Source organism: Polypterus senegalus, chromosome 1 (genome assembly GCF_016835505.1).
Source record: "Polypterus senegalus isolate Bchr_013 chromosome 1, ASM1683550v1, whole genome shotgun sequence".
NCBI lineage: Eukaryota > Metazoa > Chordata > Cladistia > Polypteriformes > Polypteridae > Polypterus > Polypterus senegalus.
Genome location: NC_053154.1, coordinates 54,597,070 through 54,620,151, shown reverse-complemented (window position 1 = coordinate 54,620,151; position 23,082 = coordinate 54,597,070). Strand labels below are relative to the sequence as shown.

Sequence of the window (23,082 nt, the reverse complement as noted above, 5' to 3'; positions counted from 1 at the left end):
TGTGTAAATGCTTACACACTTTTGATTCTTTATGTAAAACATTTACCAGATTTCTTTGATTTTTAACATCCGTCATAAAGGAATTTACTGTGGTCTTTTAAGTAGTGAATGATTTCTAAAACTGATTTATACTGTAAAAGTCCACCTATATGAATTTATACAAAGCAACTAAAGACAATTACTCACATATTTACACAACTCAGAAACTTGCATACATACAATTATAATTTTCACACATACAGTATACATTACTTTTAAAAATGTACCTTATACAGTAATGAACACATTCTTCATACACTTGGTTTATTCCTTGACAAAACTAATGTTTCAGCTGCATGTTCTTCTCAAAACAGTAGAATGACCGAGCATCCTGTTTCCTGAGACACATCTTTATATGAAGCCTGATTCTGGTGTCCTGAGTTATTGTCCAAGAAATGTATTTCAGTAGATTATGCAGACTTTGCACTGTACGCACAACCTCTTGTTGATTATACAGTAGTATATTATGTTTATTCACCAGTTACACCATTTATATCCAAAATAGACAAGCTCTCCTGTGATTGCAAAACTCAGGCTTATGTTAATATCTGTACTAGCAAGCTCACACCCTGTGAAAGATCACATCAAGGCCTCAGACAGAAAACAATCAGCCCAGTACCACCGCTAGGAAAGAATATTTGCAAGAATTAGTAACACCATTTATAATATAATGTCACAGAGTTTGTAAGTAGTTTCCATCCTCTTTGGTGGTCTGTTTATTTTTTTTATCATTTTTTTTTTTGATTTTTTTTATTTATTTTTTGTTTATTTTTTTGGTCATTTTTATAGTAGCCTACTGCATATAATATGAGTGGATGTGCAGTGCAGGTCCTCCTTCTAGTTCTGTGGGCCTGTCAAGTTGTCAACAGTGAAAATTATTGGAGTACATTTTAACACTGAGTAAAGAATTCTCAATGTTCTGTCTAACAGTAATTAAGACAGATTTTTATATGTAGAGACCAGAAGATGAGACATAGGTGTTGATTAAGTGCCATCTTTCCTCAAAACCCAAAGCTGAAAAATAAACCATAGTTAAGAAATCAAAGCAGTAAATCATTTAAATAGTAAGTCAAAACAAAGAAAGCACCTACAATAGAGTTTTAATTTGCAGTCTTGGATAAGTAATGTAGAGCCTCTATTCAACCAGAATTCACAGAGACAGGGGGATACATGGAGACTGAACAGAGGCAGGAACCATATTACGATTTGAATGTAGTCCACTTGAGCTATGGCAGCACTGTCAACCACCGTATCACTCTGATTGATATAAGGTAAAGTAACATTAGAAAAATATAATTGTATTCAAAGTAGAAAAAAAGCAGCAAGTTTGTTTAGAGGATCTCAACAAATGTTTCTGGACTCTAGATAAGCTTCTCACATGATAGATCTACTTTCTAAAACATGCTTATCACTAGAATAAGGATGTTTACTGGATACGTCCTTACTTTAAATGATACTAAGCTTATTTTTTCTTATGCAATGTATTTAAAATCTCACATTTATACTGTTGAGGAAATTGTTTTCTCCAAAGATACTTTTATAAACAAAGCCTAATCTGGAGAGGATATGTTAGAGTTTTCACACCATTTCACGGTGTGGTAATCTGTTAAATATCTAAGCGTCACCCTCAGGGTATACTGATTGTCAGACTTCTGGAATGTGGAAACCTCATATCATTACCCATTATTCTTTAAGAAATGTGTGGCAAATTAGATGGCATTCAAAATGTTAATGCTGACATTAGCCATGATGCATACAAAAACTAAATAAATACAAACGCTGGCTGGTATAAGAAGACAAGATTGAGAAGGAAAAATCAAATAATTTTTCAATACAAAATAATGATATAGAAGCACAATATGCTTCAGTACTCATATGATTTTCACTGTATACTTTAAATATATTTAACTTTGTATATAATTGTGCAAATAGAAGCATAGATAAAAATATACAATAATATTATCAGGAATGCACAGTCTGACCATGCCTTCAGAGCTGCTTACCCTCTTAGGTTAGAAAGTCATTCTATGAGGATGGGGAGGAGAAAAAAGCCTTAATTTAAAAATCAGGTCTCTAAACACTCAGCAGAGAGACAAAATCCAAAAACAGGAAATATATTCGCAATGTCCTTACCTCTCTGTTGCAGATCCAGATCAATTGCAGTCCAAATGAATGTTGTTATGCAACCACAAGAGATGTATGGGATTAGATAGATAGATAGATAGATAGATAGATAGATAGATAGATAGATAGATAGATAGATAGATAGATAGATAGATAGATAGATAGATAGATAGATAGATAGATAGATAGATAGATAGATAGATAGATAGATAGATAGATGCTTTATTAATCCAAAAGGGAAATTTACATACTCCAGCAGCAGCATACTGATAAAGAAAAATATTAAATTAAAGAGTGATAAAAATGCAGGTATAACAGACAGACAATAACTTTGTATAATGTTAACGTTTACCCCAATACAACTGGTGGAATTGAAGAGGTGCATAGTGTGGGGGAGGAACGATCTGCTCAGTCTGTCAGCGGAACAGGACAGTGATAGCAGTCTGTCGCTGAAGCTGCTGCCATGTCTGGAGATGATACTTTTCAGTGGATGCAGTGATTGACAGGAGCCTGCTCAGCACCCGTCATTCTGCCACGGATGTCAAACTGTCCAGCTCCATGCCTACAATAGAGCCTGCCTTCCTCACCAGTTTGTCCAGGCGTGAGGCGTCCCTCTTCTTTATGGTGCTTCCGAAGCCCACCACCACATAAAAGAGGGTGCTCGCCACAACCGTCTGATAGAACATCTGCAGCATCTTATTGCAGATGTTGAAAGACGCCAGCCTTCTAAGGAAGAATAGTCGGCTCGGCCCTTTCTTACACAGAGCATCAGTATTGGCAGTCCAGTCCAATTTATTATCCAGCTGCACTCTCAGGTATTTACAGGTCTGTACCCTCTGCACACAGTCACCTCTGATGATGACGGGGTCCATGAGGGGCCTGGTCCTGCTAAAATCTACCACCAGCTCCTTGGTTTTGCTGGTGTTCAGTTGTAGGTGGTTTGAATCGCACCATTTAACAAAGTCCTTGATTAGGTTCCTATACTCCTACTCCTGCCCACTCCTGATGCAGCCCACGATAGCAGTGTCGTCAGCGAACTTTTACACGTGGCAGGACTCAGAGTTGTATTGGTAGTCCGATGTATATAGGCTGAACAGGACCGGAGAAAGTACAGTCCCCTGTGGTGCTCCTGTGTTGCTGACCACAATGTCAGACCTGCAGTTCCCGAGATGCACATACTGAGGTCTGTCTGTAAGAGAGTCCACGATCCATGCCACCAGATATGAATCTACTCCCATCTCTGTTAGCTTGTCCCTAAGGAGCAGAGGTTGGAGGGTGTTAGAGTAGTCCAGAAACATAATTCTTACAGCACCACTGCCTCTGTCCAAGTGGGAGAGGGATCGGTGTAGCATATAGATGATGGCATCCTCCACACTTAGCTTCTCCTGGTATGTGAACTGCAGAGGGTCGAGGGCATGGTGGACCTGTGGTCCATTCCGCTTCCCTCAGGTACTTGCGTGTCTGTCCGCTCTAACTGTGCTAAACCTGGGTAGCTCCACGTTAGCATTTGGGATGTTAGCTGTAAGCCATGTTTTACAAAAACACAGCGATTACTTGAAAACTTTACATGCAAAGGAGATAAAGCCCAAAACTTCATCCTTAGGGAAGGGTTTCCAAATATACCTTGACAGTCAAGACATAAAACATTTTCTGTCCATTAACTAAAGAAATTATCAAGCTTTTGAAGTTATGTCTCTACTTGGCTACTGCTCTGGAATTCAGCTGAGAACTAGATTCAACTCTGAAATGTAATCTTGATCAGTTCTGGAACTTGCAACCTAGGAATTAGAACATTCTCAGAATCTTCAACACAATCTGAATCTACATGCATACTCTAGCTGGGGCACACATTGGAATACACTGTGGAATTGGCCTCTCAATTACCAGTGGACTGAAATGCCTGCCAACCCTGGGGTTCTCTTTAGTTTAAGTATCCGTGGAACAACCTGATCAGTAGCCTCCTATGGAAAGGAAGTACCCTGCTGGAATGTGAAACTCTAAAAAATTACCACAGAATTCACTGCATCAAAACATACAGTGAGTTCTCCCCATTGATCTTTCTAAAGTTCTAATGTTGAGTACAGACATAGCTATGAACATGGCAAGGGTGAGAGGTGCGGATTAGAAATTCTGGGAGCTGTTTTCCATTCTGACTTCAGTGTGCAGTAGTACATTGTATGGGTGTGAGATGTGGCAGATGAAGGCAGAACATGAAGCAGAGCTGGAATGAATAATGATGAGACTGCATAGAGTGTCATAGAGTGACAGAAGAAAGAATGCTGAGCTATCGAAAAGACTTAATGTGTAGGAAATAAGTGTGCTGATGGGAAACACACTAAGGTGGTTTAAGAAGGTTGAATGAAAGGTTGGAAGATGATTGGATAAAGAGGTGCATTGTTATGAAAATGGAAGGGATGAGGCCCAGGTGGAAGGCCAAAGGAGACATAGTTAGAGGTTTTGGCATATAACATGAGAAAAAATGCATTTTGCATCAAAGGAGGATGGAGGATAAAGATTTGGGATGCAAATGGCTGAACTGTGTAAACCCGGAATATAGTTGTTAAATTGATAAGGATAATGATGATGATGAAGTCTACTTTTTACCTAATTTCTTATATTCAAGTCAAATGGCTTTATTGCCATACCATCCTTGCACAGTATTACAGCATGGAGTGGCACAAAATAAATTTCCCCAGGACCACAGTGCAAAATATGCATAAACACAAGACAAGTGCAAGACAGTTAAAGAAGTGTTCTATACTATAAACACATAAATAAATAATAGGTAAATTAATAGATAGTAATAGTTTGAAAAAGTAATACATATATAAATAATAACTACAACTAATAATAAAATACAACAGTAGTAGCAGATGTAACAAATGTAATCCACATAAATAAACTGAGTGGAGGGGGGCAGCACAGGGTTCAAAATCCAGACAGCCAATAAGCAGAAGATGTTGCAGAACTGGTTTGGATGCTAATGTACCTTTCTCAGATGGAAGTACAACAAAGAGACCATGGGAGGCATAAGAGCAGTCCTTCTCAATGCTATAGGCTTTTTGTATGCAAGGCTTTATAAAGACGTCTTTAATGGAGGACAGAGGGGTCCCAAAGATCTTTTTCTGCTATGTGCACTTTCCAAACTGGATCTTACGGTCAGAGACACTGCAGTTCCCACTCCAGACTGCAAATGGTCAGAACACTCTTTGTGAGCATAGAGGGTTTACTATTTAAACTGCCATGTATTTGTATTACTTACATCTTCTTAAACCGACTTATAATATGTATTAGCAGATTAATCAAAGAAGGTAATTAAAGTTAAATTGCTATTAAATGGGTATACAGTATGCTTAATTGTGTTCATCTTAGAAATAATATGGTAAATATGCATATAATATTTTAAATACTAAGTTTTCTTTCATTATGTATGAAATATAATTTACTGTATTTTATAAAACACTAATGAAAGTAAAATGAAATTCATGGCATTTGTTGCAATTTAAAATTTATAAATTTATCTTCAATTTTTATATAATAAAATCCATAATAAAACTATTCCAGAAATTTTACAACATTCTCTTCTAATACTTACATTCAAAAATGCATCTTTTCTTTAATAAATTCCAATTTTTAGCTTTAGCAAAAGAACAATGATTCTGTATTATATGACACTGAGATCTGCCTTAATTAAAATAAGCAACTCAAATAATTACATGTAAAATACCTGTTGGCATCCAAAATTTAATCTGCATTTAGTCCGAGGTGCCCAGTGATGCCAGTGTAGAACCTGGCTTCCCATGGCCCCAGAATAAGATCATGCAGGTTTGAGAAGTGAATGGATGAAAGAATTCTATTAGAGGAGATTCCTGTCTTATGTTCCCACCTGGAACAACAGGAAATGAATGGTTGGATGCTCTCTATAATGACTAGTATTTAGATGACATAACTTTCCCTATCTGTGATTTTATCCTGTAGATCTCACTAACTATAGCATCCAAAAAAGCAGGTTTACAGTGTCAGCTTTGCCGCTACAAGAACAGAAATTCTTAATCAGGTACTTTACCTTCTGTTATCTGACTACCTCTTCAAATGTCAAACATCTCATAGAAAGAAAAATAAAGATGGTTTAACAAGGAGAGCATCGTTAACATCTTTACACTCAAGGAATAATGTCAAGAGAGGCATACAAAATGACAAGTTTATAATGAACAGCACACACATGAGGATTATTCAGAGGGAAAATATTAAGTACCAAATAATTAGAAAAACCCAGTTAGAATCCCTCAGCTTCAGTTTCCTTCTCTACACAATTGTTTAGACTTCATTTGTTGGACAGTTGCACTCACTTCTAACCTCCTATATCAATCTTGATAGTGGTCCCACTTGCCATCAAGCTGTTATGATCATCTTTCTTAAAAATTTTTGTGTGTTTCCTAAAATAATTACATTTAACTAGGGTTTTTTTAACACATGGATTCTGAATCTGCACTCGTATTTATCAATCATCTCAGTCCTGTCCTAACTGACACCAAAATCCCTTAGTGGTATAAATTTGGTCCAACTCTTAGGAGCAGAAGTAAAAGTATTTTATCAATTTTCCTAATTTTAGAAACTACTCTTAACTTCACCTGGATTTAGGAGAGCTTATAAGCTGTCCTACGTCACTAATAGATCGACACACACGTCCCTGGAAAGGTTGAATGCTTGGGAAATTCTGAACAATGATTAACTCATACAATCATATTGATTTGACAGTGGTGGAATAATATTCATAATCAGTCTTGTATGTCTTTGTGATAAAACCATCTAAACAAAGAAGCCGTGTGCTGTTTGCCAAAATGAGTGTAGGTAATATGACATTTTTTGGCCTCAGGAAAAATGCAGCTTTGCATTAATGATGATTTAAGTATGTGACAACCAAACATTTCTCAAATTTTGAACCAAACTTTACAACATGTGGGGTAATAACACAGAATTATACACTTCCCCACCACTGCATGAGGTAATGTTGAAGTAGCTGCATTCATGCGTATTAGTGGTTTTCCTGGTGTTTTTGGTGTTATTGATGACATGCACATAAAGATCATTGCCCCTGGTGTGGATGAGCACACATATGTGAATTGCAAGCAGTATCACAGTATCACACAGGTATAACCATCATAGTACGCTGAAGATATGTTGGGCTGGATGAGTGATGATAGTGAAATGTCACACTGATACACTGAGCTTTGCATTCCACAACCCCCTGGAATATTCTGGTGACACTTTACCAGCTCAGGAAGGTTCAAGATTCAGGAAGGTTCTAATGATTCAGACACAGACTACTATAACATTGGAAAATACAGACACACAGAAGATAAAGGTGGATCATGGAGAGGGACATAGCATGTGAGTCTAGAAAACAATTCAGAAAAATGGAAGAGTGAATGTGAGTTCCAGAATAGCATAAGCTGTGACTAGTTTCAGTTACTGTTATTTATAAGTGGCATTTTCCTTAGCTATAACAGTAGAAAAGTAATTCTTCTTAAAGTACCACTGTGTATCTTTCATTGCTAAATTGTTTGTCATAGTGGTGGCACTGTGGCTAAAGGATCTGGGCTGGTATTGCGAAGGTTGCTGGTTTGTATTCCCGCAGTGATAGAAGGAAGGCTACTCCGTTGGGCCCTTCAACTGCTCTAGGAGCACTGTACAAATAGCTGACTCTGCCCCTAAAACACTAAGTAAGTTGGGTTATGTGTAAAAAGAGAAATTTCCCTCTGGGATTAATAAAGTATACCAAATAAACATGCCCGTTATCAGACTTTACTGTGATTCAGTGTATGTGTGTCTTGGTCTTTCCATCTTGGTGCTTTTTACAGTATCATTCTTGATGTTGTTGTTAAGTAGCAACAATTACATGCAGCTTAGGACATCATCCTACCTTATTATGTTTTCCTTCTTTTTGTCCTACTACTCTGATTATTATTATGGTGAAGCAATACTCTTAGAAAACTACAAAATGTCATCATGATTTCAAAGGAAGTACAAAACATCTTCATGAGGGGCAGTTTGCACCTTAGGTTTATTCACTCTCAAATCTGACCTCTTATTCCTAGTTGGGAGTAAGAGTAGGATGTTTAATTAATACTTCCCATGCCCAACTCTGAGGTAGGACTAATACTAGTCAGTGCAATTCCTAGGAGTAATTCAGAGATGCTTGATAAATACAGGCACTGATCTTAGTTTTCTTCCAGGAAGTGTTATTGTAAGTTGAATATTCTTTATGGGTATAACAGTTCATATCTATCCAAGTATATGTTTATTAGTTAGTGCTCTTGGTAGATGTGACGATGTGGGTTCAGCTCCATACTCCCATCTACTGTTTGGGAACCCTTGAACCCAACACCGTCGGTAATGTCACCGATGAGCTAGTCAGTGAAGGCAACAATTGAGCAAGGGGATGGTAAAAAGTAAAAAAGTGCTTTTATTTAAAATCCAACAAAAACAGTGTTCAAATAAATAGTGCAGTGATTTCATAACCTTCTTTAAATAAATAATCCATTAAAAGAAACACGTGGAGGTTAAAATAGCAAAAAAAACAAAAAACAATCCTTTAAAATCAAGGTTAAAACGTTCAAACAGGAAGCAGTCTTTAAAAAAAAAAAAACAACCATGACAAGCCTGGTGCTTCTTTTCTGTTAGCGTCTCACCTGCTTCTCCCAGTTGGGCTTTGCAGCAGGCCAGACACTCTCTGCAGCTGCCCTCTTTAACTCACGCACACACACAGGTCTGGAGAACTCCCGATCCTGGCTTCGGTCTGGCACTCATCCCAGGCCTGAGACTTGGACTCCTTGGTCTCCAGGATGCCCACACCAATGACTGCAACACCAAGTCTCGTGACTCCCGCTGCCCTTCCGGTCTTCTGCGGCCAGTCGCCTTTCCTTGGTCACTCCCGCTGCCTGCTCGCTCAGCGGGATCAACTTTCAACTCTAACTCCTGGGTGTAGGCCCAACACCCAGGCTTCTCGCTCGCTCACCCATACGCTTTTTGTCTCTCTTTCTCGCACCGACTTACTTCCTCGCTCCCTATAACCTCCGTCCTTTTCTTTCTCTCTTTTTCCGATCTATCTCCTCTCCCAACCAACTCGCGCTTCTTTTAAACAGTGAGGGGCCATAGCAGCTGCAGCACATTAGCCATCGGAACAATCACGGATGTGGGCAGTCCCTCACCTGTGCACTCGGTGAGAAACGCCCACACCGCAGATCGCCCCATGGCTTGCTATGGCCCAACGCCCCCTCGCTAAGCCGCCACGAGAGCGGTGATTAATTATTTTAAAAAATGGCCTTTGCTCAGAGAGCTGTGGACCCATAACACCACAAGATGACTTCTGATCAATTTTCAACTACAATTTATGGTTTTTGATTTTGGCTTAAGGATAGTGTTTACTGGAATTCTCGGCTATGAATCTTTGCTTGTTTTTCTGTCTCATGTCTCTTTTTTTGGTCCTTTACTTAATAATGCTCTATCACTTTTGCTTCATCAGTACACAAACACATTTATAATTGTCTCCTTCCTGCCTAATGAAGTCTATGACCAGCTCCTTGGTTATCGCAGATCTCAAAGAGACATCCAATAAGTAGATTGACTGAATAGACACAAAGTAAGTGGCCACCTTGCACCCAGACAAATACTTCAAGAAAGCTGGATAGATTCTGCTTCATTACATGATTTATTTGGGTATGTATTGTGAGCCTAAAGATTGCCTAAAGGTGATTAAAAATGCTTTTCCAGAGAATAATCAAATGGAATAAGCAAGTAGTCAGGAGCCAGAAAGACAGACAAATACAGAGTGACTGAAACAAAAAAGGAGAAACTATAAGATGTAAACCGGAAAACAAAAGGAGAGTCAAGGAACCAAAAGAACCAATCACCACCTAACTGCCTGATTTTCACACTGAAGTCACCACTAACTAATGAGGAAAAGATTTCTTTTATCCACCGAGGTATACTGCACATTGCCAATACAGCCATAATTAACCCAGAGGTAACTGGCTTGAAACCTGGGTTAACCCATGGTCACCCAAAAGATTCCACCATTTAGGGAGCGTGATGCACTGGTATAACCTCAAGACAAAGATGTATCATATGACAGGCCGTTCATGGTTCTGGGCATTTATCTGGAACCCCTACTAAATTCTGTTAAGTGCTTTGACATAAAAACTGACCAGGAGATGACAGCGGGGAGGAAGACAAAAAAAATAGTGAAAGAAATACAAAGGAAGTCAAAACCAGTAAGAACAAAATACCAAATGTGTCATAATATAAAAGCAAATGAAAGGAGAGTAGGATGGCTGAAACTGAAGAAATCTTTCAATAAACTATAATAAATTCTTTTAGTTGTGCTGATGACCACTAACAGTTCCTTGTAACCAAGTTTTATTTACCTAGGGAAAGCTAGCATGCCACCATATTTATACCAGAAGGTAAGGTGAGGTCAAAAGCCGCAACAATCACATGATAATAAGAAATAAATGACTCAAAAATCTTAAAATTTTGAACTTCTAAAGTATACCATAACTTTTGAAGTTTTCAGCTTGGCCAAGGCCATACAAAGAAAGCATGTGCCATGTTATGAATTTGGAGAACATACACTTACCTTCTTTTGTTCTCTCTCTTCAAAGAGGCAGGAATTGTTCTGTAAATGATGCTAAATAAGCCAAAATTGAATGGTGCTTCTTTATTTTTTTAAACGTGTCTTATTGTACAAACATTTGAAAGTTTTATTCACATAGAGAACCACATACATGACAAATATGCGACCAAGTAGTGAGGTGGAGAGGAGAAAAAAATTAGGACCTTCAAAACTCAACCTGAAGTAAATTTTGGGAAAAATAGGTGAATACTCTATAAAAAAAATCCTGTAAAAATACATTACGTCAACTATGTATTTTCACAGTTGTGGCCCACCAGGCTGGCACCGCCAGCTGAACCCGACACAAACAGGTGTGGGACACAAGTTCAAGGCACACAATGTTTATTTTTATTTTTCCCTTGTGGGAAATGCCTTCCCCGTTCCCCACAAGTATAACACATTCCAAGCACAGCACACAAACAATACTCTTCCTTTACTCTTTTCCTTCTCATCCGCTCCTCTGGTCAAGCTTCGTCTTCCTCCTCCCAACTCTGGCTTCTCGAGTATTGGCTGCTGGCTCATTTTATAAGGCACCCAGAAGTGCTCCAGGTGCTTGATTGCTCGTTTCCAGCAGCCCTCCTGGGTGTGGCCGAAGAACTGCCCATAAGGGCTCAGCAGCTCCTGGTGCAGCACCCCCTGGGGGCACCTACGGATCCCAACAAGGCTGCACCCCACTCCAACTCCCATGAAGCCCTGCGAGAGTCCAAGGCTTTGCTGCCACCCAGGGCCCCAGCCGCATGCTACACAGTCAAAAAACTGTAATACAATAAATGATTAAAATGATGATTTTAAATAGATAAATACACGTATACTTACACTTAATTTATGTTTTAGCTGCGAGCATCAATTAATTGTTTCAAAGTGTCATAATAGTTTTTGGAATACGGTAATTGTTGTGTTGCTGTAAAGTCAGAATGGCACAGAAAAGTAAGTTTGCATAAAGTTAGTATATTTGCATACGAAACACCCCCATTGCAGCAACACTATAAATTGTTCCTGATGAGCCTTCGCACCTTTGCACTGTGAGAAACAAAAATTTAAAGATTGCTAGCAAACAAATTTTTCTGTGTCAGCTGAAAATGTTTTCAGGTTATGGAAGCTTATTTATGATGTTTTTTTTTAAATAAACTGGTGAACCTGTAGCTCTCGTCACCTCACAAAAGCAATCTGTTCTTTTCCATCAGACAATATGAAATATTTGTACGAAACATTGATATTGCATTCATGTATATGTGTCTAACAGTCAGATGACTGATTGCTGAATTGCTAGTTTTTTAACTTTTATGTTACAGACAAATTTTCTTTAAACTAAAATTATTTTAGTAAATAAATGGCTACCAAATTGTACTGTTACTGTTAGCATGGAAAAATTCAGAAAATTCAACAGCAGTGAACTGGTACAGCACATTATATTTTGGCCCAACTTACTGTGAAGTCACTGTATTGTACTTTTGCTGTAATATACAGTAATGTTACAGTAAAATACTGTGATTTACTATAAACTCACTGTCAATGTTTTATAGTGTGGGAAAGTTAAATGAAGATCATTTATGATTTGGAAAGTCTGTTTTTCTCTTATGGGCCTGCAATCCTCTGTATTACTGGTAGTCTGCGGATTTTTAGAAAACTCTTACAGCACTTGAAGCTATGCATGTGAAAAGACACAACAGCCAGGCTTACACTTGCATTTATCAGTTACACAAAGCACTCCCATTAATGCAGGACTTCACTTTTAGGCACTACAGGAATGATACTTTTATAAAGTAGATAAGGTGTTGTTCTTCTAAATAGTCCCTTCCTCAAACTATACAACTAATTGAGGAGATTATAACTAAATTGTTTGCTGTTCTTCATCACTTAACATAAAGTATTGGACTGTTTTACTTATAGATATTGATGAATGCAGCACAAGAACACACAGCTGCTGGAATGACTCTGCCTGTGTGAATTTGGAGGGGAGCTTTGACTGCCTATGCCCCTCTGGGCCTTCCTGCACAGGGGACTGTCCTCATGAAGGAGGCCTGAAGCGCAATGGACAGGTCTGGACACTGAAAGAAGATAGATGTTCAGTGTGTTCATGCAAGGTGAGATTTTGTTTCCTTATTTTTTCAGTTCCAGGCTTTTTTAATTTGTCACCAAAACATTAAACAATAAACATAAATTGTTAAGTAGTATTACTGGATGTAGGCACTAAAACTTGAACTATTGATTCAGTTTTTCCTTTAGTATTCATACATCCATCATCTTGAATATCTGTTTTTTCAAACTTTCATTACTGTTGTGAATTGTTTGCATGTCCTATGACCTCAGTAAGATTCAAATACATTTTATTGTAATAAAAATTGTGGTGTATTTTGAAAAGCAAGTTTTATATTAGATACATATTATTGTGCAGTTGTTTAAAAATGAATGCCCAGCCAGACAGTATGATCAGTCACTGAAGAATTTTCATATTGTGTTCAATACAGAGCAGCTGCTTCCCTTCAGAAACACAAATATTGAATTCTTTATACCGCTTACCCAAGTATAACCTGCATTCATAGAGTGCAGACAATTTTTTTAGAGCATGTTTATGTGTTGGGCAGAAAAATGACAAAAACTTTTTTTTAAATTCTTTAGTGTTAAATATGTGGACACTTTACAGTACACTATTACATTTTTATAAAACCTCAACAAATATAATAGAGTTTGAGATTGTAACAATTGCTATCTAAAGTATGGTTTAAACATGCAAATGCATTTATTAAACTTGAATTATTTTATTTAGCATGAATTATGCTCAGTATGCACCTTATAATACTTCTCTTAAAGTTCATTGAAAGGCGAAATGTTGTAGTATGTGAATGATTTTATAAGCTAATGCTTCCTGAGAACATTAAGACAGATTGTGTTTTTTTAATCTCTCATGGATATTTTTATAGTACTTAATAATGTATGTTTTAAAAAAATAAAGTAGAGCTCACTTCATTTGTATCTATAGCAGCTTATTTTTTTTTTTTTAAATACTGAACACAACAGTCCACAGGGTTTAATTCTTGGATATTAATATGTAGCACATTTAGTGAAACTGTTAAAAGTAGAGTTTTCCATCTAACATTACCAATAATCTGACCGACTACTATATTTTATTACTATTGGGATTTCAATGTTAAGAGAATACAGAATGCATTTCCTCCAATTTGTGGCTGGAGTGGCCTACTGAAATGATTCTGCAACTAATTAAGTGAAACTGCTCATAATGTAATTGGCACTGCTTTGGGAGGAATGTTAAACAGGTACATCTATACAATTATTTCTACAAAAAATATTGTGGGTATGTCTTTTATTTATAACAAAAGTATAATGTGTGACCAAAATATATGCAAAATGCAATACCAGCTATGTTTATTCTTCATGTTTTAGTCCATTTAAATTTAAATCTGTTAAAAAAATCATTTTTCATGTAATTAATAAAAAGACATTTTTTGGACTTCAGCTTTTACAGATAAATTTGAAAAACTGATGGATCAGTTCATCTGAAATTACTGTAGAAAAATGTTGCATTAATTTCTTGCTAAATTTAAGATGTTAACAATTAGAGAAGTAGAAGCCTGCACCTTGCCTCACGCAGCTGAGATGGTCTTATGAGTGGCATCCCCAACTCTCAAAATCAGTATAATAAACTAGCTGCGTGTGGTCTTGGTGACAAAAAACAACCTGAAGACTCCCTATCAGTTTTACTATGTTCGTGAACTTTGAGAGGCATCAGCTAACTCTTAAGAATTACCCAGTGCAGAGGATATAGACACACCTGTGTTTGTTGCCCCACTGGCTTTCATAAGAAGATACCTGCAATACCATATCTTAGCTGCATCACTGGCATATGAGTCCTATTAATATTTTTCTTGATAAAATACCTCCAGATACTTCAAGTTTTGCCGTCTGTTGCTAAGGTGTTTCACTTGCAGGTTGCTGAGCCGCAACGTTTGCTTCATTTTGACGTTGTCTCTTCATCTGTATCATTAGCACAACATCATGGTTGCACATTGGCATTTGATGCACGCAAGTCTTAGTGAGAAGTCAAGGTGCATGCAAGCGTTGAAAATATTTAAAAGTGCATGCAAGAACCATCTAGTGGCTATGGTTGAGCATGAGCAAAGCAGATTGCTACATACACACACAGGTCTTTCATTTAGATATGTCTAATTTTCTTTATTAGAGTTTAGTTGCAGTGACTACTAGATTTGAAAATTTAGAAGTTTGTAGCTTTAAATAGAACTCAAAATTCACAAAAAGTCCTAAATGCGTCTGCCAGATTTTGTGAACTTCTGAGCAGTGTTTTGGCTATGCTTGGGGACGGCTTTATAAATTTGGAACTTAAATTTGAAAATGTATAAGTGGAATTTGATAAAAACATAATCAGTTCTCCACAAAATTTGTCTGGTCTGTTACGGTAGATAGACGTCTGAGACAAAACTCCGATAGCAGGTGTTTTACTTTACCCTTATTTTTTACTATTATCCCAAGGTACCCTGTATTTACTTACCCCGAGGGGGCTTTAATTACAGTATATGCAAGGATATACAAGCATGAGCAGCAGAAGAAAAGCTCAGAAGTAAATAGATAACACATCTAAAGCTTCATCTAAGCCTAAACAGGCCTCAAGTTCAAGGTATGGCCTTCCAGAGACTGACCTAGAACAGATAGACTAAAGAAAAGACCTCCAGGGATCTGACGCTGTAGCATTGGCTTCGGCCAAGAGCAAAAGTGGGGGCAAAACTGCAAGTGACTTGGGCCAGCAGAACTCATCAGCTCCAGATGGTACATTGGAACTGAGCATGGACTTACTATCCACACTGTCAACTATGCCCTGCGAGTTAGAGTCAGTGGCACAGACTCCAACTGGGCTTGCTACTCCACCCGCGGAGCACGAAGACCAAAATGAACCACAAGAGGTAACAATTATTGCAGTGATTACTGCAATAACTACCACTCTAAGCGGGGTGGTTCATAAAAGAGCTAATGTGTAATATAAAGGAACTAAAGAGTAATATAAAGAAGGATACAAATGATATAAGGAAAAATATAAATAACATAAACATGACAAATGAGAAGCTGCTTCAGGATGTTAAAGACCAGGAGAAATGTAATTGCTTTGAGGAAACCTTTAAAGGTATACTAGAAAAAATTGAGGATAAAATACAGGAATATGGGAGTAAGTTTGAGAATAAATTTACAGCACTTGACACTAAGTTTGAAGACGTTAAACAAATGTTCATAACTTGTATTGAAATAGTTGAACAATTGGCATCTGCTGGTGACAAAAAGGAACGACTACAAAATACGAATTCAAAGTTCTTGGAGACAGACCAATTGCGCTGGAAGATGGAAACAAATGAAATAATATCAGAATCGAAGGTCTCCCTGAAAACTGTGAAAGTCCAAACCCAGTGACAATCATAACTGAATTATTCTCTAAAATAATTGGAGAGGACTTTAAATCAGACATCGAGATATCAGCAGCTTACCACTGTACGTGGATTGAATGCCTCAAAACCTAGAAGCCTTATTGTCCATTTCGACATGTCACAATCTTAAGTAAATTTGATGTCACTTCTCAGACTGAAACAAGAGATTATATTTGATAATAATCATATTCGTATTTTCCTTGATTTAACACCTTCAAACCTCAACATAATGTATGTGAATAGGTCAAACTACTGTATAACAGTCCAGAAGCTTCAGTGTGTGTTAACAACATTAGTTCAGACTACTTCAAACTAGAATGTGGTAACAGAAAAGGATGCCCACTGTCTCCACTGTTATTTGCAATCGCCATTGAACCATTGGCTATTCACTTTCAAAATGCATCTGAGATAAAGGGGATTCTCAGAGAAGGACTTGAACAAAAAATATCACCATATGCAGATGATATGGCACTATATACTGTATAATAGACCCACAAATGTCTGTGCTTGCAGTCCTAACAGCACTAGTAGAATTTCAAAAGATATCTGGACTCAAAATTAACTTCAATATAAATGTGCTTTTTCCACTCAACTCTCTAGTACACATCATCAGATTAAACACCTTCCCTTTTATCATCACAGATCAGCTTAAATACCTAGAGGTGAACATCACAACAAAATATAAAGCTCTTTTTCAACAAAGTTTGCTGTCTCCAAGGAAAAACTTAAACAAGACGTGCATAGGTGGTCTACACCCCATCTCACTTTAGCAGGCAGAATTAACACTCTCAAAATGAATATCCTTCCCAAGCTTCTTTTTCTATTTCAAAGCATCCCCATATACATTAGCAAATCATTTGTTAAGAAATCAGATTCAATCATAACCTTATTTATTTGGAATGCAAAACATCCACAAATCCAAAGGGTGACCCTACAATGACCTAAAGCAGAAGGTGGCATGGCTCTACTCAACTTTTAAGTTTTTGTTACTGGGCAGCAAATATACCAGCTATAAAAACCTGAATATTGACACAAATTGATGAACACACACAAGCTTGGTCCGCAATAGAAATACTAACTGTAAATACTGTATGTTACAATGTTGACAAATGTCATCACAAATACATGGACACACATCTTTCCAAAAATGCTCAAAACATATACTAGTGATATCAAAATTAGTTTCCCCTTTGACAGCCCAAAGTCAAATTTATTCATGAAAATTATATTTCCTCCATATATGATATGTGGATTGTATAAAGCAAAATCGAATAATAAGAATCAGCTGTTTAGCAATAATGAACTTACTATTTATTGTACCTGCACGCTTGCTCATTTTAGTCAATGACTTAAACCAGTAGGTGGCAGGACTTGTTAATGTTAGAATTTATTGGAGACTCGTCTGGCTCAGTATGAAGATGTGTGCATGACTGTCCCTTTTGGTGTCCGAGCTGAGTTTCTACTTTACACTTTAGTCTGCTAATACTAAGATTATTAAGTGGAATCTGAAGGTATACCAGGAAGCAAATCATTAACTGCATTATATTAGGTGTTTCTCTAAGGATGGTTTGATTATCTGAAAATCGTGCGCTGATTTGGCACATCAGGTATTAAAAAATGAAAACACTAGACATGCTACCATCTGTGATGAACTGAAATCTAAGCAATCAATGTAGACTTTAGCTTTAACTTCTGCATTCCAGAATGCTGTTCATATGTCTATCTTATATGTCATTTTGTATGAGAGTCATAAAACCAGTGTTCATGTTTGTGATGTGCCACCTTTTGGAATGCGAGATGCAATACATTTTATTACTAAAAATGTTTTTGATTCACCATCTATTGGAATGATTGTATGTCCTAGAGGGACACGCAGACAGACACACAGACACTTATCTTTATATTATCAGATACCAAATTAATCTTTATATTAAGGTGGATGGTTATGTATCTTAAACATCTCTTTTATACACAAGCGGCCTGAGTAGTTATATTATATTATATGGCATCGGTTTTAATTTTATGATCAAGTTTTCACCTATTGCTCTAACTTCTACATTGTAGATTCTTCTTATTGGCTCTCAGGACAGTTTCCGTAACCTGATCATATTAGATGTCACTGCTGTTTTCTGATGATCTCCACTGAAGGTAGTTGAATTCCATAAGCAGATCCTGCATTGTCCAACTTAGGCTGCAGTTTTTTTTTCCTCCTAATTAATTTGGTTAATTGTATAAAACGTCTTTCATAGTTGGCATGCTGGGATTTTGCTCTTGATTAGCCATTTTTTGTTATTCTGTTTTTAGCCACAAATATAACACTGTTGCCAGTATATATGTGTAACTTCTTGGCAGTTAAAGATATGTGATTGTTAGGATACCAATTGGCAAAACTATGCGCCTCTGCAGCACAATGCTGTTTACTCTCAGACTGGCCTTTGGTGCCTTTGACCCTAAAAGTTGTAGAGAGAGCACAGTGTCTTGAATAAATTAATGTTTTGTGCTACACTTTGCTAGATTTGGCATTGGAAAGATTCAACCTGGAAAGAAAGGTAAATCTCCATCAGTTTTAATTAGATTGCACTGGAGATAAATAAGCAAAGCTTTTGAAAGCAACAAGGTCAAAAGTGAGTTCTTATAAAAGTTATATTTAAAAATAAAATGTTAAACTGACATCAAGCATGGCAGCTATACAGCTAACAAAGCACAGAACAAAAACTTTGATTAGGATAAACATGGCTGGTAAATAATGTGTAATATGGTACAACCTCCACCTGCATTTTCAAGGCCAGTCTTCATTCATCTCTAAAAAACATGCATAATCTTTTTGCTTGTGTCTATTGTAATTTTCTTACCAGAAGGCTCCAATAAAGTTAAATAACTTTAAAAGTATAACAAAAATAATTTGATGTAAGGAATATTTTACATATATTTTACCTTATAGCCAGCAATTTAGATCATATTAATAGCAGAGCAAATAAATAAACACTCATTAAAAACATTCTCCAATATACAGTGCATCCCGAAAGTATTCACAGCGCATCACTTTTTCCACATTTTGTTATGTTACAGCCTTATTCCAAAATGGATTAAATTCATTTTTTTCCTCCGAATTCTACACACAACACCCCATAATGACAACGTGAAAAAAGTTTACTTGATGTTTTTGCAAATTTATTAAAAATAAAAAAACTGAGAAAGCACATGTACTAAGTATATACAGCCTTGCCATGAAGCTGAAAATTGAGCTCGGGTGCATCCTGTTTCCCCTGATCATCCTTGAGATGTTTCAGCTGCATAATTGGAGTCCACCTGTGGTAAATTCAGTTGATTGGGCATGATTTGGAAAGGTACACCCCTGTCTATATAAGGTCCCACAGTTGACAGTTCATGTCAGAGCACAAACCAAGCATGAAGTCAAAGGAATTGTCTGTAGACCTCCGAGACAGGATTGTCTCCAGGCACATATCTGGGGAAGGTTACAGAAAAATTTCTGCTGCTTTGAAGGTCCCAATGAGCACAGTGGCCTCCATCATCCGTAAGTGGAAGAAATTCGAAACCACTAGGACTCTTCCTAGAGCGGGATGGCCATTTAAACTGAGCGGTCAGGGAAGAAGGGCCTTAGTCAGGGAGGTGTCCAAGAACCCGAAGGTCACTCTGTCAGTGCTCTAGAGATCCTCTGTGGAGAGAGTAGAACCTTCCAGAAGGACAACCATCTCTGACCTTTATGGTAGAGTTTCCAGACAGAAGGCACTCCTTAGTAAAAGGCACATGGCAGCCCGCCTGGAGTTTGCCAAAAGGCACCTGAAAGACTCTCAGACCATGAGATACAATATTCTCTGGTCTGATGAGACAAAGATTGAACTCTTTGGTGTGAATGCCAGGCGTCACGTTTGGAGGAAACCACGCACCACTCATCACCAGGCCAATACCATCCCTACAGTGAAGCATGGTGGTGGCAGCATCATGCTGTGGGGATGTTTTTCTGGAACTGGGAGACTAGTCAGGATAAAGGGAAAGATGACTGCAGCAATGTACAGAGATATCCTGGATGAAAACCTTCTCCAGAGTGCTCTTGACCTCAGACTGGGACGACGGTTCATCTTTCAGCAGGACAACGACCCTAAGCACACAGCCAAGATATCAAAGTGGCTTCAGTACAACTCTGTGAATGTCATTGAGTGGCCCAGCCAGAGCCCAGACTTGAATCAAATTGAACATCTCTGAAGAGATCTTAAAATGGCTGTGCACTGACACTTCCTATCCAACCTGATGGAGCTTGAGAGGTGCTGCAAAGAGGAATGGGCGAAACTGGCCAAGGATTGGTGTGCCAAGCTTGTAGCATCATATTCAAAAAGACTTGAGGCTGTAATTGCTGCCAAAGGTGCATCGACAAAGTATTGAGCAAATGCTGTGAATACTTATGTACATGTGATTTCTCGCTCCGCGACATCCTTCAGTTAGGTAATAGTTAGGTTCAAAGAGCTTTTTTAATGATATTTAAATGACAAAGTAGGCTGCCAGAAAATCCACAGAATCACCTGGTTTGTGAGAGTCCAAATATGTTCAGAGTAAAGATATTCCTTAAGCTGTACTTGCAGGTCATCTTTTGTATTCTAAACAACATTATCATATGATTACAATTAATGCAATTTATATAAAGGATTAGCAATTTTGGTTGCAGAAGATAATGTACGATAGAGTTTGTTCCATCTGCACAATAAAGTTTGTTTGTCATTATATAAATTTATTTTCAACATTTTAAATCACGTTGTCATTTAAATATAATCAAAAAATCTGTTTGAACCTAACTATTATGTAACTGGTAAAGGATGTCACCGAGTTGTCTTTTCAGCAGGTTGTTTTTCGCCGAGTTGTCTTTGGCAGAGTTGTCTTTTCGCCGAATTGACTGTCGCCCAATTGCCAACGAACCGCTGCAGGGAGTGCCTTTTCCTACTTTGTTGGGCTTCTGCCGGACCTGGAAGTGCTTCCTCTGTGCAGAATACTGACATCAGAAGAACTCCTGTGTCCTACATAAAAGGAAGATATTACACCTCACTCCGGGAGTCATAAGTGGGTGTGGAGTCAACTGAAGCTCACCTGGAAAGGTGGAGGAGTGGACAAGAAAGAGAGAAAATGAGAAAAAGAGAACTAATAAAGAAGAATCATTGTGATAAAGAGAACTTGTACAGAAGTTCTGTAATAAAAAAGTCAGTTTTGAACCCAAGACTTAGTTAATTTTTTTCTGAGGTTTTGGGTTCTGTGATACCCCTTTTAGCAATGCATTCAATGTCTAGAGTCCTACTGCTGTGTTCATCTTCAAATTGTATTTTCCTTTGTCTGTTTCTCCTATACTATATATATTTTTTGAATTATTATTATTATTATTATTATTACCAACCTCCTGTCAGCACACAAAGATATGCTTGTATGTTCGCCAGAGTCAACCAGACTTCTCAGGCTTTGAACTCATGTTGTTGTTTAGCTGATAACTAGTCTAAGAATATGGGCTGTGCCGAAGAGTGCAGTCTTCTGAATCTCTTATGTGCTGATTCTACACAGGAGCTTGTTCAGCTGCCCTTGTAACCCTGTCTTGATGGCTCCCATTGCACCTATGCCAAAAGGATCCACTCTTGTACTTGTGTTCCACATGCATCTTACTTCAATCTCAAGGTCTTTATCCTCGTCAATCTTCTCCTCCTCCCTGCTCAGGATGTTGTTGTCATCCGGGACTGTGACTGTCTAATCAATAAAGACACATGACTTGCTCTTCCTGTCCAGCCTGTTGGCAGTGATGGTACAATATTTAGGAACAGTCTTGTCCCACATGATGACACAGTCTCTGGCGTCAACAGCCGTGTCAGGGTATTATCGTACCACTTGTCTGGAGTCGGAGCACCCAGCTGTTAGCAAAGTGTCCAATGCACATACATACAGACCTTGTTGTGATGTTCAAGATATTACTTCAGGTCCAGTACATGGCACCCGGACACTATGTAGCAGATGGTCTTCTCAGCTTCACCACAGAGACTCCATTTACTGTTGACCGGTATGCCTATGACATACTTCTGATAGTGCTGAGTGACAAAAAGCAGATAACAAAAAACACTAATAAACAGCAAAGTGAAAGAAACAATAATTCATGTATAACATATAAACTAAACAAAATAGAATTTATAACATAATATACAAAATAACATTTAACAAGTAAATAAAAGAATGAATAAACAATTCACTTGAACTAGGGGAAAAACAATGGCTGAACCATGACACTGTTAAAAACCATGCATTTAATGTAGTCTACTAGCGCATGTCACAGCATTCTATTATCTCTGTTATTTCTGAACAATACTTATTGTTACAAACCAAAGTTAATAAATGAAAATGTGAAAACTGACAATTTGATGAAGTAATTAAAAAAATGTAAAATGTTGAAAATTTCAGATCAGTTTCAATCAAGTCCTAGAACGCTTCTGAATGTTACACCATGCATACATTTTCCGACTTGTTATTTATTTAATTTGGCAGAAATGCAATTTCATTTTAAATCATATTCCTTGTGCTTTTTATAGCTGTTTGCTAGTTTATGATAATATCTATACTTCATTACTATTAATACTCCCTTTGCAGTGCACTGTACGTGATTTTAGAGGTTATCTTTTAATCTACTCTCTTTTAAAAAACAAGCATGTTTCTTTGAAATTCTGTGAGCTGATATATTTTGTGCTCAACAGCATAGAACTTTAAAAGTTGCATTTTTTTCAAACAGTTCTGTATATATGAGCATTAATCAAAAGTAAC

General features: G+C 37.4%; 1 protein-coding gene across 1 annotated transcript in view; it reads left to right on the top strand.

Annotated features, from left to right (window-relative positions):
* LOC120526187 (protein kinase C-binding protein NELL1-like) overlaps window positions 1-23,082 on the top strand; it is a 1,449,010-nt gene that overhangs the window by 1,387,673 nt on the left and 38,255 nt on the right. Inside the window, exon 17 of the mRNA XM_039749219.1 lies at window positions 12,728-12,921. Within this exon, the coding sequence (XP_039605153.1) occupies window positions 12,728-12,921 (194 nt within the window). The remainder of the gene's footprint in view (window positions 1-12,727; window positions 12,922-23,082) is intronic.